The sequence below is a fragment of the Trachurus japonicus genome, chromosome 13, assembly GCF_045865225.1.
Source record: "Trachurus japonicus isolate A0001 chromosome 13, Traja_1.0".
Lineage (NCBI taxonomy): Eukaryota > Metazoa > Chordata > Actinopteri > Carangiformes > Carangidae > Trachurus > Trachurus japonicus.
In genome coordinates, this window is record NC_140919.1 from 37,395,709 (window position 1) to 37,422,616 (window position 26,908).

Consider the following 26,908-nt stretch of genomic DNA (forward strand, 5'->3'; position numbering starts at 1 on the left):
AATTGTTGCTAATGTGACCCCTCACTGCCTCCATACTGACCCCGAGGGCTGACCACAGATACACCCTTCCTATATCGATGACTGTATCATGACTTACCTGCCTGTGCGCACTCGTAGGTGAAGAGGTGAGGGTGTGTGTGTATTTAAGGGGGAGGGCTATAAGAGACGACAAAAGAAAAAGAACGTCTCTGGACTTCCCACAGGTCTTAACCTGCCGTAATAGTTGGCAGCAGAAGGTGCAGGCAGAGAGAGAGGGAGAGGCGCATACAGTGGATGAAAGGAAGGGTGAGAGAAGAGGGAGGGAAGAAGGAGGGCAATTGGAAAGCTGATAAGGCGAAGAGGCCAGCAGTGAGGTAATGCTGCGTGTGCATTTAGTTGTAGTGGACAGCTCATCATGACCAGGCTGATCAGCGTCATAACACTCTGACTCGACTTTTATCCACTGAACTGATTTCCTGACCTGCTGCAGGATGGACGCGCTGATTAAACACCGTGGTAAAAAAGTAGATATACTAACACACTACACTTAATTCTCATAGACTTGCACTTTATTTTACTACTTACTTACTTTTGAATTTATGACTTTGTTCAAGTGAAGTGAAGATTTAGGCCTGAAGCTGCATGAGCCACTAGTAGTAAAACACAACTGAATCTGACTGAATCTGACTGGTAGTGTAGGCACTGAGTTTGACAAGGAAGGACAATGTGGAATAAAAAGGACATTTTTGATCAACCGTTTTGTTGATCATGTGTTTGACTGTGTTTTGGGAGTACAATGCTAAATCAATGAATCATTTTTTAACTCTCCAAACTTTATCGGTTTATTAACCTGTACAAGAAATCTATTGTAGTGGGCATCACGTATGATGCTGAATGGGGCTCAATATTTTTGTTTTTTAAAAAGCAAATAATAATAATTTAAAAAAGTCCAACGATTTAGCAAATGTGTGAAACAGAATTTTGTTTTCTAATTTTTCTACCAAATTAATCACCTCATGACCCTTTGCGTCCAGAACCACTGGACTACACTGACTAACTCAGCTACATTAAAGTATTAGGTCTTTACACATTTTTACATCAGGATTAACAGTCTCATTATTCCATATCTAATATATATGGTGATTGTGTTGATTATTTTAATGCTATTTAACTTAATTATGATTTTAAATGCAGGACTTTCCCTTGTGCTGCAGTGTTCCTGTACTAGTTGCAGTTGTATTTAAGTTAAGGATGTGACTTCTCCCTCGCTGCCACTGTGTAGAACTAATGTTGTTATAATCGGCTGCAGGACCGCACCATGCTCAGATGCAAATCATGAATACTTCAGGTGAGAATTTTAAGCCGGTGCTTGCCGACTCCAGCTGGTCCATCTGTGGGCTACCTGCTATCTGCCGGCCTTAATGAACTGGCTGCGAGCCCTCTGCAGCCCAGAACATCTCATTAGCAGCGTGACTTCTAAATACCGTGTGGGGGTGTTCTTCCTCGTCCTCTACTACCTTTTTCTTATCTTATCACCTCTCCTTTCTTTTCTCCTCTCTAATCTTCTCTCTTTTATCTTATGATCCTTTTGTTTCACCTCCCTCTGACCTCTTTGTTGCAGTTGCATTTCTCCTCTGTCTTCCTTTGCCCTTTATCTTTACATACTCCCTCCTAATTATACTATCCTCCCCTTTCTCTCGGGCCTTTTCTCTCCCTGTGCAATTGCTCTGCTCACCTTTTCCTCCCATCTCCTCATCTGTTGAATACCGACATATTGGACACGAATCCCTGACTCAGCCTCTGCCACATCAATTTTCTGTCCTCTAACATGGTGCGTCTTCACTACAACCCCTCATCTTCTCCTCTGCTCTTTCCCTCTTTTTCGCCTCCAGCTAATTTTAGCGACGGTGCAGACCTCCTGCCCTTAGCCTCCCTCCAAATCCATCTCTCCTTCACTTCACACCTCGCTCACCTCCTGCGCCCGTCACCTCTCCCCACTCCCCACCTTGCTTCCTCTCCTCCCACTCACCCACCACACCACACCACCCCTCTGGCAGTACACTCTGTCAGCAAAGACGTGACCACACATCTACGCAGCCCTTCAGGAGAAACTTCACCCACAATGTGCACGGTGGAGAGAGATTTGCATGACAGGCGCTGGGGCGTTGCGCAGAGGGAGGGATGGATGGATGAATGGAACAAGAACAGAGAGAGAGAGAGAGTTGTAGAGGAAAGTGTTGGTCTGAATTATTCATCACTGGTCTATAAGATGAACAAATGCTTGAAGAAAGAGCAAGAAAAAAAACACCTGTCCTTTGTTATCTCTCAGGAGTGTGATATATCTGTAAGCTCAAAGTCAGCATTTGAAGATGCCAATGCCGAAGTCCCCTACTGTACTGCGGGAACCGCTCTATATAGGCTGATGTTATCTTTACATATAGGTCTCTGAATTTTAATAAAATATTCAGATTTAGTCCTGCAGATGCTGCAATCTGCCGTAACCATCCACGAGTAAGCTGCCAGCTACAGTGCAGGCTGCAAAGACTTGTCAGGGGGTGAAAGAAGAGCACATAAAGCATCATGCCTGCTCCAAGAGTGTGTTCATTATAACAAACAGGTTTTTTGGATGTCCTCCCTCACCACAGTGGTGTAATGTAACCGCCCTCCTCTTTTCTGTCCCTGCGAGGCTGCAGGTAGCTAGAGGTTTTTCTTGGAGCAGCATCCAACTGCAGCCTTGGCTTCTCGGGGCAGTGAATGATTTCTGATGTTTGTCCTTTTGTTCAAGGCTGAGAGCAAGAAGTGAAACACACACACAAACACACTCATTATATTTGAGTCCACTGTTGCATATCAAAATATGCAGGATTTACACAGGGGTTATTTTCATTCTGACACTGTGGGAAGAGGAGAAAAACACTGAATGTGTGGTCTCTAATAAGTGTCAATAAACATGTTTATTTTCATTTCTAAATTTATTGCACACCAAAGAACCAATACTCAGTTTAGCAGAAAAACGTTCAGGTCAAAAACACTCTGGGATTGAAGCATAATTTGTGCCTTCATCTACAAAAACAACATCAGGCATTTTAGAGATGTTAAAAATAAACAAACAATGAATATTTAAAGGCTGTTCTCAGTCTTGGATGAATAAACTATAAATGCTGAATGTTCCTGGATCACCTCAATTGGAAATAGCTGGATTAAGAATTTGATGTTGAATGTGGAAAACTCACATGCACATGTTTGACAAATGTTTTCTCTGTCTTTTCCTCACAGAAGTCCTTCTCTCTGGTGTTAAACGCTCTGGACCACGACAACGACACATCAGAACCAGGTGAAGATGCGATCCGTGTTTTTGTGTTTGTGTAGTTGTGTATCTGAGGGCACGAAAAAGGTTTTGATATTTGTAATATGTGGGACTCCTGCTTGGACGAAGCTTTAATTGCCTTTTTTTGAAAGATAATTTCCACCCACAGCCCTTTAAAACAAAGCTAATTAGCCCTTCACAGCTAGCTAGTTCATATTACACCTTTTTTTTTTTCGTATTACACCATTTCACCATTGAATCAAGTGCATCCTATTAAAGTCGTAAAACAAACTTAATTAAAGTATTGGAGCAATAAAACTGAGTTTTTAATTGCAGAATACTAACAAACAAAAAGGCAGCAAATTAGGTTAGCCCTGCTTCCATAAGGATAACGAAAAGTCATATTAGGTCCATTGCTCAATTTTGACCAAATGTGTCAACATTTGCACATTAGCCTTTAGCTACTAGACGGCAGCATCATAATTGATTTCACAATCTCTCAATTACTTCAGTTGTTTGATTAATTCATTTCGTAAATTAGCTATTAAATGGGCTTTATGCACAGCTCCACTACTTCCTGAAATAAGCCAGCTCGTTTATTTCCTGTCTTACATCATTGGACCAACTGATTAATCCAGGTGTGTCTGACCTCACAACAATGGTCAGACACACTTGGATTAATTAGTTGGTCCAATAATGTAAGACAGGAAATAAACGAGCTGGCTTATTTCAGGAAGTAGTGGAGCTGTGCATAAAGCCTAGACCAGCTAGGATAGTGTAGTCAGTTTTCCTCATTCATTTTATTCCTGGAAATTTTATGATGTTTGTTAGAAAAAAAATCTAAAGCGTAACAATGTGTTTATGGCAAAACACGTCGAAAAGTCAGACTTATGTGTTTTGGCTTTGCAGGCCAATACTCTCTCCCTGTCTCGCCAAGAAAACCGTTTTCATCGAGCAACATTTTCACAGAGGCAAACAACACGAGCACTTGTTTACGAGTATGTGTGGTTCAACATACTGAAACAATGTGAAAATATCCTTTGTGCCTTTATGTCTGTGATCATACGAGGTTAGAGGGTCTTTTATCCAGACCCTTTAATTTCCTGCTCGTCTCCTTGTTGTTTCTCCTCATAATCAGGAAAAGCTCCATGACAGGGAATGTGAGCTGCATGCTATAAAAAGCGTAACACACACACACACACACACACACACACAGATGTTCCTATGCCTTCCTCATTCCTGTCATGCCACAGTCCTCCATTTCATCCCACCATCCTCTACCTCTGTCTCAGCCAGTTGAGGGACCGACCACAGTTGTGTCCTAAAGATGACTGAGATAATGAGGACGGCACCAGCGACCCTTCTCCTTCTCCTTCTCCTTCTCCTTCTCCTTCTCCTTCTCCGTGTTTGTCCCTCCTCCTGTCCTCTTCATCTCTCCTTCTCTCTGTCCTCCAGCGCTGCTCCTACATCTTGTTTGCATTATGTGCCGTTTCCACCTGAGCTCCTGACAGCCTCTACATCGGGGCTAAAGCCGTTCACTAGGCCGTCAGCTTAGCTCTGCCCAAACACAGGCGTCCTGTAGCAGCCTGAATGGACTTATCAGGCCCGGCTGCTAATCAGAAAGGATTACTGAGTATGCCTATACCTTCTGAAACAGTCCTTGAAAATAGTGAGAAAATATGATGTTCTCGTTCTTGGTGCACGGACGGTGTGACCTTCACTGAGTTTTGTTTGAATAAAATATAGCTGGTGTCATTGTGAGGCAGCATGTCTTCGTCTTTTAAAGGGTACTCCCAAATCATTACAACTTTGGTTTTGTTCGCAAAGTTGTGACTCTCATTTTTCAGCCATGGTTACATTTTGCTCGGTAAGATACACTGATTTAGTTGTTTGGTTGCTTTTACGCACATTTGGCAGTTTATCAGGAACAAGTAGCTGAAAGAAATACAACAACCCAATAAGAAACCCTGCATTGTATTGCATTACAGTTTTATTTTATTTTATCTTAGGCTACCTTTACTGGTGTGGACAAAACAACAGACATTTTTCAGGACAACATAAAACAATACACGACAACAGAAAAAGGAGTAGACATCATAAAGAATTGATGAATGAAATACTGTGATGATTGTTTTTAAATGCTGTAATCCTGCGACATATCAGGGGGGAAACTGACAAGATGATCCATGTTTTGAACACTGACAAGAAGAAATGATTTCATGTTGCACATCGCAGCTTTTACTTGTCAAACGAGCCCCTGAAAGTTTATTAAAAACATCTTGACTTTCACCAGTCGCACATCTCAGCAACAAAGGTACCCTAAGGTCCCTTTAATGTTTGAGTTTATTATTTGTTTTTTTTTACCAAAACACACTCTGTGTATCTCTTTAAAACTTATTGAATACAGTTCCATCATCATAAAACACTTGCAGAGCCGAGAGTAATGTGAAAACGACATCACAGTCCTTTTCTCTGCTCATTACTCTTACCAAACACAGCTAAATGTAAAGCCATTGACAAAACTGTTTATCACAGAAACTCACCAAATGGGGGCCCACTCATCATGAAAACATTATTCTCACAAGTGGCACTACTGGTGGTCAAAAACTCCACCCAGGGAACTGTTAATTATGGCAGCTTGGTGCTGTGATTAAATGGGTTTATCCAAAGATAGCTGCCGTTCCATTTTCCCTGCGTTCACATATTTATGGGGTCATTCTGAGTGCTGCCGTGTTGACGATTGTATTGACGGAGCAGTCGCGGCCACAAAATTGCCACCACTGCTGGAGAGAAAGTGGAATTCAATATTAGAAGAGTTATAATCTAGAACAGCTTGTCTATAAAATTCAAGACACATGTTTAGACTTAGTGCTTTTATCCAGATGACATTAAGTACGCTGGGACAACATGGAACTTAGAAGAATCAAAACTGAAAACAACAATCGCTATCTGGTTGATCTGTCGGTTTCCCATAGGTCTATTGACTCTACGGTCCATGTGCTATGGAATCGAGGTGTTTTCTCTCCTGCAGTGTTTTCTCAGGCGCACTCAAGGGCAAGCACTTGACAGGTAATACCAGGCAGTGGGGGACAATCACCAGAGGCCAGGGAAAGAGATTTAAGGGTTCTCTCTACGTGCGGATACAATCCCCGTGTATCTGCTGCTTATGTTCTGTTAGCTTTTGTGTAAAGAGTGATTTCCAAAGTGGCCCAGGGCTTCTCGTTGCTGCTGTTTATTGCCATCTAATATTTAGTTTCCCTCCTTTTCACTCTGTCTGTCTTTCTGCTCGCTTGTTATTTTACCACATCATTTAATCACATCAGAGAAGAAATTAGACTCTCTGTTACACGCTCCCCGCTGTGATGGTTGATAATGTGATTATTTGTTTCTTCTCTTCTGCTGTTCTGCTGTTCTGAGAGAGAAATTGTGATGATGAAATTAGCCCTTCAGCATACCAGAAAAACCCACAATGCCCTGCAGTGGCGTGATGAGCTGTTTGAAACCCAGACCATCAGATATGACTGCGGGCAGAGGACAGTGGAGGAATGGGGCGACGGCTGAGCTAACAGTTCCCTCAGTGTCCGATCTGTTCCCATTCCTCTTTTACTCTCTTAAACACACAGTCACGCACGCACATAAACACACATGGACAAACATGCATACACACACACACGCACACACACACACACATACTGGCCAATATGTGCCCCTGTTTTCATTCCTTTGTGTCAAACCACAGTGATCTCATCTCTCCATCAGGCGGCTTGTTATGTGTGTGTGTGCTAATAGCTGCCTCCCTTCCTCTTTGGCTCTATTTGCCCCTCTCTCTCTCTCTCTCTCTCTCCCTCACACATACACGCACACAAACACACACACACACACACACACACACACACACACTGTACATTCTCCATCTCTCCATCGTTGACTGACTTCTAACGAAGCTTTTCCTTTCTGCAATGCTATCGCACAATCTTTCCCATTATCCTCGCCACCATCTCCTAAACACACACATACATAGCATGGACACACACCAGTATACACTCTCTCACACACACACACACACACACACACACACACACACACACACACACACACACACACACACACACACACACACACACACATGTTTTCTGTGCTCTATGTTAATACCCTGTCAGAGGAGATTATTACTGAGTTGGGGATGACAACGCCTCGGGGGAAATCCCCTCCGGGGGTCAGCAGCAGCAGCCATTGCCCCCACACTGCCCCGGGCCTCGTCTGGTCCTCTCTGGTGCTCAAGCTGCCTCTCTCCTCCCTGCAGACCCCTGACCCCCTTTTGTCTGGTCCTATAGTTGGCTCTTGTCTACGTCGGTATTCATACACAATTTTCTTTTTGGATAATAGAAGATGATATGCACAAGAAACTCCAATTAAAGAATGAAAGGGAGTTTTAGAAAAGGCCACCCACCCAGATCAAAACTCTAAAAGAAAAAAAGGATCTTCAAACTTCTTGCTCAAGTGACCTGTGCAAAGGGACTGAAATGTTTAAAAGCTGCAATGATTGATGTTTTTGTATAAACAAAGGACCAACTAGCGTCATGTGGTCGGAGAGGTTGAGGTGAGTAACCCACAGATTGATGCAAGTTCTGCAGCTCCACATTCAGTCTAAACCAAGTGGCTGTAAGATGAAGGTAACAAAATGCTGAAATAAAATTTCAAATGGCCACTTGAGGTCGGCTCCAAAAGTGAATCAATCCCCACGGACCCCCATTAAAATGACAAACTTTACCGGAGAAACACACGTTTACATTCTGGTACAATAAAGAGATTTTGCTGTGACTAGTTTTCCACTTCAACTCCTTGGGCTGGGAAAATATTCATTATACCTCAACTCTTATTCAGTTTTCATACTTTTCTATTCAGTGCTTAAATTTGTTAAAACTTTAAGTGAAAGTTAGAGACAAGCTGGTGAACGCAGTGGAACATTACACTATCAACGACTGAAACTGGACTACAACATGTTCATCAGGGGCCAGAAACACAACCATGAACTAGAGAATGCATTTCCTGAAGGAAATACGGGTGAATGCTGAAAGCTGTAAGCTGAATGAGCTGAATAAATTGTTGAAACTATGCTGAATTAAGTTAAGAAACTGCTGAAGAAATCTTGAAGAGATGAAATAATATATGAAGAATACGAAATGGTTTGAAATTACTTGAATTGTTGAAGATCAGTATGAAGAAATTGAAAGTCGGAAGTCTACTCAGATTTACTTAAAACTGACAGTTTGAAAACATTTTTGAACCATTACTAATGTAGATTAAACAATATCTGAATAGTAAAAGTAGAAGATGAAAGATGGAGGATGTATGAAATGGGTGGTAATTACTTGAATTAGTGAAGAATAGTATGAATGAATTGAAAGGTTAAAGTGCACTCAGATTTATTTAAAACAGTTTGAAAAAAATTTTCTGAACCATTACTAATATAGATGAAACAATATCTGAAGTGTAAAAGTAGAATAATATAGAAGTAGTTACAATCCGTTAAAGGGCAGAATAACTAAAAATAACTACTTGCTTAAAGCAGAAGTAAGCGATCCGGTCGTTTTGGCTAATGCTGCGTTCCAGGCAGGCTTTTGAAACCGTAAATTACAGCTTCATGTCACAACTTACGATTTTGTAGCGTTCCAGGCAACCCACTCGTGTTTTTCCGACCTGTTTTACCTGTGAAAGTCACTATAACGGCCACTCGTAACTTCCGACCCGTGAACTCGTACCAGATCGAACTGGTACGACTTCACAGGTCGGAAAAACACGAGTTACGGGCTGCCTTGAACGCACCATAACAGTCCTCGTCCTACGTCACCGCATTCACGGCGTCCCTTGGCTGCACACACAGCCCTGCATGCCGTTCTCTCTCCTCATTGGATAAAAACTGTAGGATACGATAAATGTTTTCTCCTCGGCTCAGAGCAGAGCAGAGTGACTGACAGACCCGTGTTTCGGTCCAAACACTCTATGTAAGTGATTGCTGTCGGAAGATATAACTATTTAAGACTTATATTAACACAAATGTATCGCTTACTTCTGCTTTAAATTTGTTAAAACTTTAAGTGAAAGTGAGAGACAAGCTTGAACGCAGTGGAACATTACACTATCAAAGACCGAAACTGGACTACAACATGTTCATCAGGGGCCAGAAACACAACCATGAATTAATGCTAATGCTGCTCTGTGACTGCTGGAAGTGTACACACTGTCCAAAGTGGATCAAATTATAATCTTCTAGTACTTTTTCTTTCATTCTGCCTCAGGTCAGTTAATTGAGCGAGTCCTCCTCTCCTCCATGTTGAACCCTGGTGAACAGTGGCAGACCTATCGTCACCACGGACGGATTCTCAGCCTGGAGTACCGGCTCCGCTTCCGCTGCGACTCCAACTACTACGGGCCTTTCTGCAACAAGCTCTGCCGCGCACGGGACGACTTCTTCGGTCACTTCAGCTGTGACCCCAGCGGCTCCAAGGTCTGCATGGACGGCTGGACGGGGCCGGAGTGCAAAGAAGGTGAGGGAGGAAATGTGTTTTAGTACAACAGACAATTATCTCTATTCTATTAGTGAATCAAATGAGTCTTTATATTTTGTTTGGCTTGGTCACATTCAGAGCTGTGAAATTAAGCAGCTATTCAGAAAATTGTTTTAATGGTTCATGTTCTTTTTTCAAGCAAAAATACCAAACGCTGGTTCCAGCTTTTTAAAAGCGATAATTCACAGTGTTTGTTTAACATTTTATTAAGCTGAACAGCTTTTGCTTTTGTTGTTTTATTCTGACACCAGCAATTTGAAGGACAAGACGATAAGCATTTTTCCATTATGTTATATAATGCCTAAGCAAATAAATGTATTAATTGAACATATTCAGACAGCCAAAGTGTTTTACAGAGGCATTTAAAATACTATTAAATATAAATACAAGGAAAATATGTTACCGTAACAAGAAGATCAACAATAGTAACCATTAGGCTATGTCTGTTTGTAAAAATGTTTGTTACCCGAAATTAAAATGAATCATGAATATTTCTGTCCTGAAATCCAGAAAGGTTTCTTTACTAAAGGCCTCCACGTGACTACTGATGAGAAAAAATAGAAAATGTTTTTGGTTTCCATTTATTTTTCCACTGGCCCAAGATGGGGGGATTTCCTCTCCAGTGATGCTTTCCAAGGTTTCTTAAAAGGTTTTTCCATGAGGGTGTCTGTTTTCCTGTCTAATTGTTGCCCTTTGAAGCTGTTATTGTGATTAAGAGCTGCTTAAATAAACTTGACCTGCAGCTTCACAAGTCATCTATGAACCAGTGATGTCATGTTGGGTATGTTTATACCTCCTTTCATAGTTAAACCCAAAAATCAACTTGTAACCCTCCAAAAAAGTGATGATTGGCCTCATAGATGTCATGATGGTTTTAGGAGGCTAATCACTTATATGCTCATCTATTTAAAAAAAGAATCAATAAGAAGAATACTGACAGCCTTCAGGACTCATAACATTGACCCATCATGGAGCTTCGGTGGACAAAACGTGTGTGAGGGATTATTCTCCGTCTGTCCATGACTCATCAGCTGGACGACCTCACTGTGTGACCTCGGACTACTGCCATCGTGTTGCACTGGTAAAAGTTAATGGCGGAAACCAGAGTGGAAACCATGGGAACCCTGAAGGACACATTACTAGTTTAAGGACATCCTGCAGCCCTGCCCATCCCGCCTAGGTCTCACTTCATCCAACTTCCTCCCCAGCAGGTTGCTGATTGGACCGGAGAGAAGCAGGAAGTTTGAAAACATAGTCATGTCCCCTCTCTTCCCTCCCACAGGTTAATGATCATGACAGCGTTTGGGCAGTTTCCAGTCTCCTGCTAACGCTGAATAACTTTACTTTAATAACTTTACCTTTCACATTATAATCTCACAAATAAATGTGGCAATGAATGTCATTTCATTACCATTTCCTTATCTCTAACAGATCCATTTTGTGTTGTGTGCATGTTTTGTTTGCAGCGGTTTGCAGACAGGGGTGTCATCAGGCCCATGGCCACTGTACTGTACCTGGAGAATGCACGTAAGTCAAGAGATCTCTTCAGAAGATGCTGTAATTTCCTCAGTGGGTACTTACTGTGAAATAAAACAGGTATTTGGCCCAGAAAACTATGTTTTGTATAATTTGTCTAAAAAGAAAAGATCCCTGTGTGCTCAATTGAGAGCTGGTATTCTTGGTCTTCATATCGAGACAGGCAGATATGTCGGCACAGCAGAAGACGATAGAATTTGTAATTTATGTGACATCCAAGAGGTGGAGAATGAAATTCATTTTGTGTTATACTGTCCTTTCTATGATTCTATAAGACAAAAATTGTTTAGTAAAGTAGATCCAAATAACGAATTTGTGTGGTTAGACGATGCTGAGAAGCTAAAACTTCTTTTTCATTTGAATATTTTTGCATTTTCTTTATTTCTTGTAAAGGCTTGGGCAATGAGATGAAGAGCGATATATAGTTGAGTACTGAAAATGATCTTAAGTTGTTTATTTATGTCACACCTGTGTGGCAGGTAATACCAACAGGAAGGACTGTCTAGTTCTTGTTTTTCTATTTGTTATTGTGTCTTGTAATCTCATATGGGATGGGCCACAGTGGTGGCATGACACGAAAATAAAACATTCATTCATTCATACTTGCATAGCAGACTAAAGACGGTGATGGTGATGAAGGCTGCTGTAACTCCCTGAACCTTTTCTAAACACTGTCTCTCTCCAGTCAGTCATGGTCATGGTACCCAGTCTTTCTAAATTGATGTTTTATTGTTTTTGAATCTTATCCTGGATTTTTTTTCCTGCTCGGGGCCTAAAATACAAAGAAATCCTACAGGTGCGGCTTTTCCAGAACTTACGGGTTATTTCCTCTCCTAAATCACCATAGTAATTGCTTGAGTGATGAACTGTCTTCACAAATACAACTACTGAAGTTTAAAGCTGCGCATTTCCTGTTGTAGGTGTATATATTTTTCCATTGTTGTTGTTTTGTAGCAAAAAAAACCTAATATAAGTGAGCACTTCTAAACCATCAATAGATGAAGCAGCAATTTGAAGAAAGTCTCCAAACCATGCAGCAAAAAAAGAAAACTATTCCTCCTTTCATTAGTTATACTAATACAACAACATCAGTGTACTAAGTCATGCACTGTAAAATCTGCATCTTATGCTCCTTGGTACAAGTAATTTAGCTTTAAAGTTATAGCTAATAACAAATCAAATTAGTGTCTTTAGTCTGTGATGACTTTGAAACTTAATAGAAAGTTTTATCGTTTTATAATCTGTAAAATATTCTAACAAACTATATAATTTTTTCCTCTATAACAGTTACATGTATTCATTTTTATGTTTAATTTTCACTTTCAGAACTTATACTCATGAATTCAGTCGATTGCTTACTTAACCCACTCAATCAGGTTGTGTGTAAATAGATTTAATTCATCTTTAAGTCATGGGTGGACAGAGCAAAAAGAATCCAAACTAATTTTTCAACCAAAGATTTCAAATGGACACAATATACAAATCTGAGCTATACAACAGTATAATACTATTTACTGAGGTAAAACTGTTACTTTAACTTGGAATACGTTTATAGAAAAATGTAAGTTTGATAGAATCAAAACCTACTGGCTAACATTATGATTTGTCTTTTTTTTTACAGTGCGTAACTGGTTCAAAGTAGTGACTGTTGTCCACGAACAAGCATACAACATGTCTCTCTGTTCTCGTCTCTCCAAGGTGTCACTACGGCTGGACAGGTCCTCTGTGTGACCAGTGTGTGACGTTCCCCGGCTGTGTGTACGGCAGCTGCACTGAGCCCTGGCAGTGTGTGTGTGACGTCAACTGGGGAGGACTGCTGTGTGACAAAGGTCAGATTTGTGCTCTGATAAGTTTCTTTTGCATTCATATTCCAATGAGGGGATTTCATCTCTTTATGTCAAACTGTTTCCCTTCTTCTATTCAGTTTGATATCTCAGACATGTAAATTGAGCTCGCAGCTACTCTCAGACTGTAATGACTCGCTTAAACATGCCATCCTAAACTCTATCATTTCACCAGATACATAATTCTTCTGTCGAAAATAAACAAAAATCCTTTTCCGCAAGGAAAACAGTCCCATCAATAATTCAACATAATGAAAAAAAGAGTTTTATACCAAACAAGTGGAAAAAAAGATACTTGACTGTTTAACAATCTCCTAGAGTCACCACAGCACAATCATAAAAGCGCCAAACTTTGACTTTATGGCCTGTAAAACATATTGTTATCTTTTTTTACTGTCTATGAACCCATAGGTGGGAGAAATTCAAACTGCACATTGGTCTGTAAACTCATAAACACACTGATTGAGTCAAAATGCGCTCACTAGAAGAGGGACATGAATCAGTCACTATGACACTTGTACGCACTGGTGATGATCAGTGTGTTTATCAATATTTTGTATATTTAGCACATTTTCATCACAATTGTACTTTACTGTTAAAATTCAATACAATTAAGGGTCTCCACATCTAAACTCCTTAGCAGGAGAACTGTGTATTGTCAATAACTCAGTTTGTCGGTGCAACAGAGAGAACAACGTTGTGTGTACAATGTGTTAGTTTGTCAGTGTTGTCTTCCCACACCCTCTGATCTTCTATATGAAATAAGACAAAACGCCCTCTAGGCCTCACCCTCCACCCTGAAACGTTTCCCACCACACTGTAGCAAAGGCTCTCCAACATTATCCCTGAATACAACCACTCACCTCCCACTTCTGTCCCACTGTGGGAGCTGGGATCTGGGATCTGGGAGCCAAACGAGTGCCCACGGGACGCTGTATTGTGAGGAGGAAAGGCGATAGCCTTGGGTAAGGTGAATGTGAGCAGGGTTGGGCCGGGCACTCTTAGCTAGGTGGGGTCCTAAGCTGTTTCTGTGCATTCAGAAAGTCTCTGTAAAGAGCTGCAGCGGGACAAAGACACTGTGGGCATGGAGGAAATCATTAGAGAAAGCAAAGCTTTAATCAGCCTCAACACTGGAGACAACAAGCCCTGCAGCTACTGGCCTGCACAGTCAGCACACAGAGCCGACCTGGATACACTTCAGCCTCTGTGCTGTGTGTATCTGTATGTGTGTGTGTGCAGTGCGCTTTTCCTGAGACAAAGTCAAGCTGATGTGAACCTGGATCCATATACATCCTCATCCCTTTATCTCAGACTCTTCCCTTCCCTATATAACCTCTTTTCTGTTTTGCTTTGTGCAGTAAACTAAGATAGAAAAGAATGATAATGTTTCGCTGCCTCAGATCTGAACTACTGTGGCACCCACCAGCCCTGTAAGAACAGTGGCACCTGCACCAACACCGAGCCAAACGAGTACAAGTGTGAGTGCCAGGAAGGATTCAGAGGACGCAACTGTGACATTGGTGAGTGTGACTTCACTGTACAGGCACTGAACCACTGAAAAATGTCAGTGTTTACTTCAGTACTGCAGAGATGCACAGAGAAAACGAAAGAATGAGAGAGAGAGAGAGAAATAATACTGTGTGATAAAGGAAGCATAAGGTCAGAGTTAATTATTCAATTATCAGGCAAGTGAAAACATCGTCTATGGTTGTAATAGAAATTTGTCTTCATACTAAACACTACTGACCATACATTTCTCTTTCCTCTCCTATCATCCCATCAGTTGAACATGCATGTTTGTCGTCTCCATGTATGAACGGAGCCACGTGTGTGGAGAACCCAACAGGTTTCAGCTGCATCTGTACCGACAATTGGACCGGAAACACCTGCGCAGATGGTGATTATCATGCCACACACACACACACACACACACACACACACACACACACACATAGACACATAGACAGACATCCTCACTAACACACACAGCTCTGAGTCGAGGGGCCGAGCCGCGTGAGGTTGTCTGTGATTGGCTGTTATTGGATCAAAGCCAGTGAGTGACTCTAATCAATCTGACAGAGGATGTTAAATTAGCCCAAACACAAACAGTATCAACAGCAATCAGCAATGTGCCTCGCCCTCTGTCTAGCCTTGTGTGTGTGTGTGTGTGTGTGTGTGTGTGTGTGTGTGCGTGCCTGTTTGTGCATTTTTTAATGGTGATGCATCAAAGGTTTATTGTCTAGTGGTTTAGTGTCATAGTTCCTCTCCAGGTGCAGCATGTTGCCTCCAGGTTCCTCTCCAGCTCCAGATGAAGTGGACTGATGTGTCACAAATACTTGAGGAGTGACCACTCGGTTGTTAAAGTGGTTTCTCCTCTCCAAGCTCGAGCAAGTAAAACTCTGAACCTTAAATAGTTTGTGATGTGATGAAAAGCAATCAAGTAATGAGGCATAAAAGTGATGCTTGTAACCTGTGTGTTGCCTGCCAGCAAAGGGGTTCCCCCAAACCTTGAAAGTCACTCTGCTTATTTCCCAAAAAAAAAAAGACAAAACTTAGATTAACAAGATTTTCGAGTATCAGCTGCAGACCACTCCTCCTCCTCAGGGTCAGATCCCACTCACACAGACAAGTGGACATTATCGGCACAGACATTAATCAAATACTATGTGAGAATTTGTGCTGCAACATCCGGTTCCAGGGATTCAGATACAACTGATAAAATGCCAGCTGCGCATAAACGACCGCAATTCACAGCCACAACAAAAACACACTAATACATGTAATCTGCTCCAAGAGAGTCTGGGAGTTTACTCTGACTCTGACACACACACTGACCTCCAGGATATTATATCACAGGGGACGATAGACGAGGAAGATAGGAAGATTTTTGTCTGCATCATAACAAACTAACTGACAAAGGCCACTCAGTGTTTACTTTGAGATTAAGATCACTGTGTATTTACACGCACTTGTTGGCTTTCTACTGGAACCTCGTTTCTGAACTGTGATGTAAACAGGACACTTGGGTTTTGTAATCTGAGTGAAATAAGCATATTGCTGCTGAAGAAATCTAGCCTTGTTACAATTATGGATTTCTAAGAGGATTTTAAAAGATGAGCATGTGGATAACAACAACAGCATCACGGAGGGATGAAAATATTGAAAACACTGATGCGTCTTTGTATTCAAAAGTCCATAAACAATAAATTAAAGGACTACTTCTTTAGTATCCCACTTGTTTAGTATAGCAAAATACTGGTATCATTGAGTTTATTTTCTCAGATTTTCAAAAGTTTCTTTTAAAACCACACAGGATATTAAGGTTTTTTTTATTGCGTATTGCTTTCAAATTAAAAGAACAGCGGCCAATAAGTGTAAAAATGATGGATGGGCCTTTAAAGAGACTTCAGGAGTCTAAATAACTTCATAAATAACTTCAGTGGCTGACATGTTTGATTGATTTTTGATTGAAATGTTTATTTCGAATATGAAAATAAAGTAATAAAAAAGAGAATAAGACAAAAACATTTAAACATGAAAAAAAATAGAATACATATTCGAAAAGGAGTGAGAAGAAGTAAAACTTATAAACTCCCACCCCCTCTCCTTATATATGTCTAGCTAAGATCCTTGTCTAAACATATCTTATGTTACAAAATCATGAATATAATTTATTTATAATTTACTTTACGTTTTAGTTTAATTTACGTTTACTAATAATTTACTTATACACACTAATTATGCATACATACTAATTATACAAACATACAAACATGCATACATACATACACGTGTCCACATACAGATACATACACGCGCACATACATGCAAAAGGAAAAAAAGATGTTAACTATTTGTAAAATCCAGAAATTCAGACACATTTGCAACAAATGGGGGGGCATTCTCTGTATACCCCCACCCAGCTCACATACACTTTGATGTGAAACACTTAAGTTAGAGTGAGATTTTATAACAGCACAAAGACTTATAAGCTGATTGGACAGGTTGAACTGTTTGAATCCCGATCCCACTGCTGCTATTGGTTCATGTCAGATCTACCACTTTCATGTTTTAAAGCCTGGATAAAGGTCAATCATGTTTTTAGCTGCAAACCACAACGGAGCTGTCACAACAGGCTGTCCCGGGCTCCATCGTGAGGTCCGTTGTGTTGTGTGTGCGTGTGTTTGTTTGTGGGTGTGTGAGAGACACTTGCTCGTACGGCAGCAGCCGAGATTGGATCGTACAGGTTATGGTCTGTCAGCGCTGTGTGTGTAAACAAGCTGCGTTCCACATCCTCTGCTTTCACCTCAATCATTATAAACAGGACTGCAGGTCGGTCGCTGTCATGTAAACACTTCAACAAGAAGCGTTTTTTTTTTTATCAGAGAGAGAGAGAGAATAAGAAGAGGAGAAAGACAAACAGAAGAATGAGAAAAGTGTTTATTTTTGCTTTGGTTCATCACTCTTTTTATTTGTTGATCAAAAGCCGATCCATCTGACTCTCTGGAGAATACACAGTGAGAAGATTGTCAGGGTTGCGGGGGAATCACGACCAAAACCACAACACAGCCCAGACTAGATTTAAACATAATGTGTATACATACAAGCAATATTAATTAAAGGCTTTTTGTTTGTTATGGATTCTCCGTCTAGTCTTGGGAGAAAGTGCTGCTGCTGCTGCTGCTGCTGCTGCTGGTTTGACATGGTTATTATTGCTGAGGGTTGGAGTCGGGGTCAGGAGGATGGAAAACGGTTGTTCTACGGGGTTAGGTAAATGAGAAAAGGTTATGAGAGAGACAGAGAGCTCTCGAGTGGAAGCCGTTGCCACAGAGATACAGTATGCATGGGAAATGTTATGATGCCACCATTGCGCAAATATGTCATGTGTAATGTGAAGTTATGCACAGTCAACCCGACTGCCCCCCCTCCCCATCCCCCCTCCAAGCTCAGCGCCATCTATCTCTTCTTCCTCGCCATCCCCCTGTTTCTTTATCTGTTTTTAATTCCTCTTCAGAGCAGTGGAACCAGGCGTGGCACCTCTGTTTTTCTATTCCCGGTGAAACCTCTGTCTTTCTCTTGCCCCATCATCCCATCCTCCATTTATATTGACTCATTCTTCTCTCTCCTTCCCAGAAAAGGTTCGAGGTGTCAAACATGTTTGTGCGGCAGATGATTGTATTTATCACTGTTTGCCCAGAAACCAGAGCAGCAGAAAAGAGAGTGAAAACATGGACCACCAAAGCATCCGCATACCAATGCTACACAGTTCAGATCACACATGTCCACATGGTGGCATCACACACATTCACCCACACACACACACACACACAAATTGTCTCCTTAATATTCACATACACACTTTCCCATTACACAGACCAGTGGCTCATGTGCAGTGTTTCCTCTCTCTCGTCTCAGCGGTGAGGCAGTGTGATCGGAGCCCTTGTGGACGTGGAGCGACGTGTGAGGAGAGTCCTGGAGGTTACCATTGCATCTGCCCGCCTGGATGGAGCGGCAGGACGTGCCAGCTGGGTCAGTGGGTCAGGATTAAACAGCTGTGACTTAAGTGGCGTTGCACAAGCAGTATATACATGTAGAGAGCAGCTGCCTGTGAATATTGATAGGCTGGCGTGCCTGCTCGTCTTTATGTTCAAAGATTTTTAATGGTTTCATACAACATCTTTCAAAATACAATGGGAATATGCAAAGAACGGAAATAACTAAAACTAAAAATTGAGTTTGCCCTTAAACAAAATCATTGTTAATATGATCTTATCTCATCATTCTACATCTTTCTTCGATGGAAATGATTAAATAAGTTAAACAGGCTGAGTTCAGTAACTGTTCTGGACAGAGCTGTCCAGCTATCACTAAAATGTAAATGCTCCACTTCCTGTCTTTTTGGCCTCTGAGCTGAGAACCAGAGTGCATTCTTGACCGTGGACATAACAATTGAAAACCGGTCTCACCACAAGGTCCATTTAGCAGCTGCTCTGGAGCTTTCAATCGACAGCGCTACTGGTTTGAGTACACACACACATACAAAAAAGTGAAGAAAATGTATAGCCTAAAGTAAAGCAGAGGAACATAGCATTGAGCATTCATTTGTTATGTTGGAAATGTTATGTCTTTATTCATATTGTGATTTAGATTTTAATCATATTGCTCAGCTGTACATAAAAGACTCCTAAAACTTCCAGGCCCAATAAAAAACAAGTGTTTATTTTAGGATGGAGAATCATCAAAAGTTGCCAAAAAAAAGTGGAAAACTGATCTTAGTTTAAAGGAGAACTGGGTTTTGTTTTCAGAAACAGACTTCATCTGAAAGACAAGAGAAGCACATCACTGACTGCAATGCAGACCCAAGGAGCTCTAATGCAAGAAAGCAAAACAATGTGGCACACTCGTTGCCAGTGATTTCATGCAGGTTATTTCACCAACACTTTATCAGACCCACTGGATTTATTGGGGATGAAGATATTGTGTTTCACTCAAGAGTGAATACACACAGAAGCCCTGAGTGTGTGCCCATGTTTTCATAAGCTCTGTGGCAAATCTTTCATTGTTAGAACCAACAGTGCAGATTCATATGAAGTTAACAGGTATAAAATATACTGTAGTTTGATGCTGCAGCAATGTACTAATCAACTAATCGAGAAAATATTAAACCTAATATCTGCAACTGAGAGATAATTTTACAAGTTTAGCATATTGGTCTGTGATTTTTCATAATTTAAGTATGTCACAATTGTTCATACCATCTATTCTATTTATGATCTGATTTTCATCATCTGTTTCCTATCTAGGAATCTAGTTGCAGGATTTTGTTATTGATCCTCTAACACGAAAAGTCAATTGGAGCTATAATACACCAAAAATGATTTTTTTCAATGAGCAAAGTGTGATTATATTCCATTTGTGGTGAGATATGCATATAAAGCGCAAATTAAAAAGGCAGAAAAGGCCAGTTGCATGTTAATGCTGCTATCAGCCCATCTTGACTCTGAGTCAGTGCTCTCTAAATGCACTGACACGTCCCTTTTGGCTGCATTTGCTCATATTGACAAGTATGCTCCCAGAGGGCAATTGGGTTAGATAGCACAACAGAGACGAATATTGTCCAGAAGCAGGTCACACACACACACACACACATACACAGCAAGACTGTATATACTGCATATAACGGCTTCGGGGGTTATGAAGTAAAAAACTGAGACATATTTCAGGATGACACCCTCCCCTGCTCCTCTGTGTTACAGTGATATGTCACTCTGACACTTGATAATCCCCCATAGTTCCACATCACAGGTCAGTGGCTCACAGTGTAACACATGCACGAACGTGCACATGCACACACACGCAGACAGTTTGCAAACACAAGTGATAAAACTCTTTATAGCCTGAGACGATAGGGAGAGCATCAGCGGAGCCCCAAATGGTGAAAAGCAATTACACCTTCTATCAGTTTCGCTCTTTTATTAGTCGACTTCTGTTCCTACATTTTCTCCTCTTCCAGGAAAAATCCCCAGGCTTTTTCTACAGATAACACCCTTCCTCCCTCCCACACGCACATAGACATACATACACACTCTATTGGTGCTAAATCCTAATAGGCTTCTCATTGACGGTAACAGGTTTAGATTACCTATAACTGACTGACTACTTCCTCTTTATTCATTTAGCGTTTCTTTCTAATCCCCCTCCTCTGCTATCAGAGCCAAGCCTTCGGGGGCTTCTGGCTTAAACACTCCCAGTGCACCAGAGGGTGGGAATAGGTGCACATAAACTGAACAGAAGTAGCGGTGCAACAGGGGGATGTATGCATAAACAGAGACGATGCAAGACGATGCTCCAAGGCATGACTTTTGATGCACTGTGCATTTGTAAACATCATATTCATTGGGATCTTAACTGTGCCGCCTGCTGGCATCTGCCCAGCAATTCTCCCGTTCACGGTTCGATTCAAGCATCCACTTGAAAATTTAATTTAACTTTGGTTTAACAGGATGGTCAGGGCTCAGTGAGAGGCACACGGGATTAGATGCCGTAGTTTTATGGGATGTGTGTCTCTTGAACGAAGAAATGGATGTGATGTTTTATCTTGCTTCATTGAGAAGTTCATTTAATGTAGCGCTGCTTGTTAGTTATGCAGCAAGATTAAAGGTGGTTCTTCTGGATTAATGTGGGTTTATTTGTATTGGCTTGTGCATGACATGTGTTTTCTTAACTTGTAGTGCGTTGAGCTCTCAGGGCCACCATACATACCACGGTCTCCAAAACAGTTTAAGTGATGAGGATAAATTTCCCAGAAGGGATCATTTAAGTATACTTCAGATTATCTTAAATCAGATATGAGCTTGTCTGTTGGCTTAACTGATTGGCTCTGGGTATAAACTCTACAATCAAACTTCCCATTGCTTCATCAGCTGAACTACACTTTTCATTTCAGTTGGTTTCAATGTTGAAATGTTTAGTTTCTCATGATGGCATAAATGTGATATGCCCCATTTTCTGACTGCAGACTAATCCTGTGTGTGTTATGTTTTCCTGCTGAAAAAGGGACACAATATACTTACATACACTTGTTGATACTGGTCCGTATTTTACTAATTCTACTCAGTTATTATACAGTAGAAATGAAGGTACCTCTGACAGTTGCAATACTAATACACTACTTAGCTAGGATGATCCAAGAGCAGTTTTAGATCCATGACAGAATAAAATATTACTCATCTCATCTGTTGTTGTACAAATGCTGTTCTCTTGTTTCTTTGTCCCTGTAGACAGCAACGAGTGTGAAATGAGTATATGTGTCCACGCCCGCTCCTGTCGCAACCTGATCGGTGGATACCTTTGTGACTGCCGTCCTGGGTGGACGGGCCCTAACTGTGACATCAGTGAGTATGAAAGGAAGAGAAAGGAGAAATGACAGAAGTAGAGAGAGGTGATAGTCCAAGGCGGTGACACATGAGGGGGCTTCAGTGGTTTGTGTTAAAACAGTGATTCCCCTGCAGCAGCCCACAGTTCCCATGAGCAGGAGGTCGTTTTACTCCCAACTCCACTTCAATCAATCAATCATCTGATCCGCCACAGAGCGTTGCTGAAATACACTGAAAATGTAGCACAAAACAGGAAGACGGTGTGAAGTTTTGTTTTGACTACTATCTCCTGTTACACTGCAACATTGAGACATTTTCTTGTAAGAAGGTACACACTGTCATCCTGGTTGCACGGTATTGCAACATCTTGGATTCAGTTTTTTTTTTTTTTTTTACTCGTGATCAATAACTAAATGTCAGTTCAGTTTTCTCTTGGTACGTTGTTGTTTACAGCATCATAGTTGCACACATATCCTGTCTCTGTGTGACAGATTAATATAGTGTTTGTGCTTCCTCTGGTTTCTAGGGAACAGCAGCTGTCAGGGCTTGTGTGTAAACGGTGGACGTTGTGAGGTGAGAGTCCTACCTCCCTCTAATTTGCCTGTTGTCTCTGCATATCAATAACAACACTGAGCTGCTTCATTGTCTTCCCTCTCCCTCTCCTTTACAGTGTTTCTGTCTGTTATCTGTAAGAGAGAATCAATGTGATTGTGTCAGTGCCTTCACCCTGAGCTTATTTTATTGCCTTAAGATGTGATTTATTCTCAAAGGGGCAAATGTGTCATTGCCTGTGTTAGACTCATCCATGTCCCTCCCCTCCTCACATAAGGCATTGCTCTCTCCGTTTCAATACATATGTATTTACATATAGATAACTAACACCTCTGTTGTACCTAGGATCAGGCGTCAGGGTCCAGATGTTGGTGTCCAACTGGTTTCTCAGGGAAATTCTGCCAAAATGGTCCAAGTCCTTGTGACAGCGGCCCCTGTCTGCATGGAGGACAGTGTGTGGAGAAGGACGGGAGGACTGCCACCTGCAACTGTCCCGTGGGATATTCAGGAAACTTCTGTGAGGTTGGAAAACCTTCATAGATTTACAGTGTGGTTTGACTGTTTGTAGAGTTTTAGCATCGCACTAAAGGACAAATGGAAACAGACGGTTTGAATTAGAGAGGGAGAAAAAACATGGACATGACATATCATGTATACACAGACACTTACACATAAATCCGCAAGGGGAAATAGTAATTTTGAAAATCACTGATGAATGAAATGGCCTTAACACAGCAGATAGCATTTATATTTCACTGGGAGTTTGCCTTCCTGTAAAGATTGAAGACAGATAGCATTTACTGTTTATACTGTAAATGGTTCTACAGTAGCCTATAATTATTATGAAATATTGCAGTGGGTTTTATAATAGTATGGGTTAAATAAGAAAAATATTAACTACTAACAAAGCTAAACCAAAAGAAAATAGGTTATATTGTCCGTCATGCCAAAAGAATAAGGCGTAGCCTATCACCACTAAAGAGTGACACATGACTGTGTTTGTTAAAATCAAGACAACAATTAGTCTGCTTCACAAGACCAAAACTAAAAATAGTTATAAAAAAAGAGACATTTGGCCAGTGTTAAAGATGCCAGTCGCTATTAGCTTTGACTCATATCATCAAGTTGTCAAAATGGTGGATGTAACAGTCGGCCAGTAAACAGCCACTGAACCATACAGCAGTTGTTGCTATAGCAACAGATGTTGCACTGAACCAGTGTCAAATAAGAATATGGATAAAACTGTGAGACTGGGTGGAGGCCAACCAAATGTTGTGGTGGCCTGTAATTTAAAAGATAGGTTCATGATTTTAAATTTTTCACTCCAACCAATGGTAAAATGTGTATTGAATACTCCTATTAAACCATTTCTTCCTTGCTTTTATCATTCCTATTGTTTATGTTAATAATTTCTCATCGAGGTTTCACCACCTTTAAAAATGTCAGAACCAGTGGAAACCTCTATAGGGTAACGAGGTAGTAAAATTGTAGCTATTGGAAGCGTTGCATTGCACGTCTTTATTACCCCTCTTATTTGTTTGTTCTTTGCATGTACATTTCAGATTGTGATGGACCCATGCAACCCTAACCCCTGCCAGCAGGGGGTGCCCTGTCACATCATAGAAGGAAACTACATGTGTGCCTGTCCTGAAGGTTACTATGGCAATGAGTGCACAAGCCTCAAAAATCCCTGTATTGGTCAACACTGTCAAGGTAATAGGAATACATGCAATGTGAATACGTTTACAAATGTGTAAAATCATGAACCCACGTGTAATCCCTCCCTTCCTTCCTTCCTTCCTTCGTGCCCGTAGGTGCCATGTCCGACACAACACACAGCGGCTTCAGCTTCTACATGATCCTGGTGGGCATCTTAGCGCTGGTGACGGTCTGTGGCTGCGCTGCCTGTGCCTTCATCCTCTCCCACCTCCATCGAAAGCGGAAAAAGCAGCAGGCCGTCCCACAGGAAGAAGGCATCAACAACCAGCGGGAGTTCGTCAACCTCATCAGGAACGTGGACCGTCCCGTCCCCCTGCTGCCGCCGGCCGCCCCGCTCGCACAGCCCCCGGCCCCTGCCCCCGTCTCGCGTTGCTACGAGGAGATCGAACTGACCCTGCCGCCTTCCCCGGCCCTCTCGCACCCCTCGCCGGCACTAAAGCCTGTCCACGCTCCTAAACTGGACATTTCAAACCGGGACAGGGAGAAATTGAACCGCTTCAACTACACAGACAACCAAGAACTGGAGGTCTGACCCTTTTTGAACTTTTTGGACGTCTGAGGAGTTGTTTTTTTTTAAATTCTATTTTATTTTGCGTCCTTCGCACTCTTTTGCTCACAGGAGCCTCTCTCCAAATACTGCCACTATATCACAGTAGCAGTTATGAAAATGGGAAAACCCTTTGACCTTTGTGTGCTCAAATGTCTATATTGACAGACGCCTGAGAGGCAAAGGCCGTGGAGGGGTCTACAGTCTGAAGCCTATTTTGACAACTGTGATGAGCAGCCGGTGCATGATGTTCGACTAAAAGACTCTTCAGACTTTTAAATTAACCTGGAGACTTAAAGACATGCCTTGGAGTGCCTGAGAAACTGTCAAGAGGAAGTAGAGGATCATTCTCTATTGGAGCCTCTCAACATGTCCCCTGGTCCACGATGCCATGTGATTGGTGTTCAGACCTCCGTTTCTGTTTCAGACCGAACTCTGACAGACAGAGTGAGCAATGAATGGATGTTTATTTAACACTCGGTGTGTTTCCGTGTCTGGTTGTTCATTAGTGAGTGTGTGAAAGAGTGAAAGAGAAAGTGAGAGTGTATATTATGAGTGTATGTGGGGGGAAAGGAGGGTAAGAAACATTTTACTTAAATAAAAGAAAACAAAGTTGATATACATGTCAAAACAGAGTGCATACTCCTGAATTTAAGGCTTTTAAGCCTTTTGAAAACTGTTTTAAAATCATACACTGTTGCCTGCATTGTCTCTGTAATACTACAGTTGTTAAAGATGTATGATTTTTTCATACCTGTGTGTAAAATAGCTTTTTTTGTACATAAATATATTGTACATATTGATGCTTTTTTTGTATTGTGGTTTGGTCTGAAAGTATCGCTGTAAAACTTTACTCTATTTGTCCCATTTCACTTTCCATTTGGAACAACCAGCACATGTGGATTGTAATAAACTTTTATTTACCAACTCTGTTTTTTGTTTTTGGAATGACCTATAATCATTCATCAGCTAGTTAGGGCCATATTATTTGCTGGTAGAGGGAGGTGTCAGCACTGCCAGTCCAAGATTATACATTGTGTTGTTTGCAAGAGAGAGCCACCACCAACCCACCTTTACCCTAACCCTAAAAAATGTGCATTTGATTTACTAAGACAATTTATAATTGACAAAGGCCTGAGGAAGAATATCTCATGGGGAGATTCGAGGAAGAGAAGATATTATGGAGCATATGCCTCAGCCACTTTCAGTAGGTCAGTGGGTCACACAGCATACACACCGACTCTCGCTCTCTGTCTTTCTCTATGACACACATTTATAAACAATGAAGCTGACAGTGCCAGGAAAAATGGAAAAACACCTGACTGACCCCAGTCCTCCTACGAAAATTACTGTGTGGTTGTGAGAAACTCGTCTGCTATTGGAAAGTCTGTCAAATTTTCACTAAGTTGCAAGAGGAATAGTTGGATTCAAAGGAATAGTGCTTCCAATTAAAACGTAATATAAGCTAGCAGCATCAAAGCAAGGGAAAAATATTAAAAACACTTAAGGCAGTGTCTGCGTATTAGCTTAATCTCATTCCATGCATTCATGTAAGACTGACAAAATGGCTGTAAAATAACATTGTGTGAAAGGAAGGGGTTTGTATGTCGGGGCAGGGTAAAGTGACTGCAAGGTCACCGCAGTGACAATTAATGGGCAAATGGATGTTCCAAATGTGACCTCTGACCTGTGCAAACTGCGGCTGGCTGGAAATGAACACAGGCTTCCTGTCACCACCCTGGTAAGGAGGAAATGTAGGAAACAGTTCACACACACACACACACACACACACACACACACACACACACACACACACACACACAGTACGCTGTTATGCATTGGAGCCTCTCTCTACACCTGCTGTGAGGACCAGGATGTCAGACAACTTCTCACTGATTAAGACGTTTACACTCAGCTGATAAGGAGTATAGCCACTCAGTCAAAGCCTTAGAGTTCATAATGTGGTGGTAAATATAAAT

General features: G+C 41.4%; 1 protein-coding gene across 2 annotated transcripts in view; it reads left to right on the forward strand.

The window, feature by feature from the left end:
• LOC146976536 (uncharacterized) overlaps positions 1–25,860 on the forward strand; it is a 49,543-nt gene extending 23,683 nt beyond the window's left edge. For both annotated transcript variants that reach the window (XM_085796393.1, XM_085796394.1), the window contains 12 exons: positions 3,256–3,313; positions 9,586–9,834; positions 11,322–11,382; positions 13,090–13,220; positions 14,636–14,755; positions 15,019–15,132; positions 18,651–18,764; positions 22,016–22,129; positions 22,638–22,684; positions 23,009–23,185; positions 24,226–24,376; positions 24,478–25,860. In XM_085796393.1, the coding sequence (XP_085652519.1) occupies positions 3,256–3,313; positions 9,586–9,834; positions 11,322–11,382; positions 13,090–13,220; positions 14,636–14,755; positions 15,019–15,132; positions 18,651–18,764; positions 22,016–22,129; positions 22,638–22,684; positions 23,009–23,185; positions 24,226–24,376; positions 24,478–24,914 (1,773 nt within the window). In that variant the 3' untranslated portion in view covers positions 24,915–25,860. The remainder of the gene's footprint in view (positions 1–3,255; positions 3,314–9,585; positions 9,835–11,321; positions 11,383–13,089; positions 13,221–14,635; positions 14,756–15,018; positions 15,133–18,650; positions 18,765–22,015; positions 22,130–22,637; positions 22,685–23,008; positions 23,186–24,225; positions 24,377–24,477) is intronic.
• Positions 25,861–26,908: the final 1,048 nt, after the last annotated feature.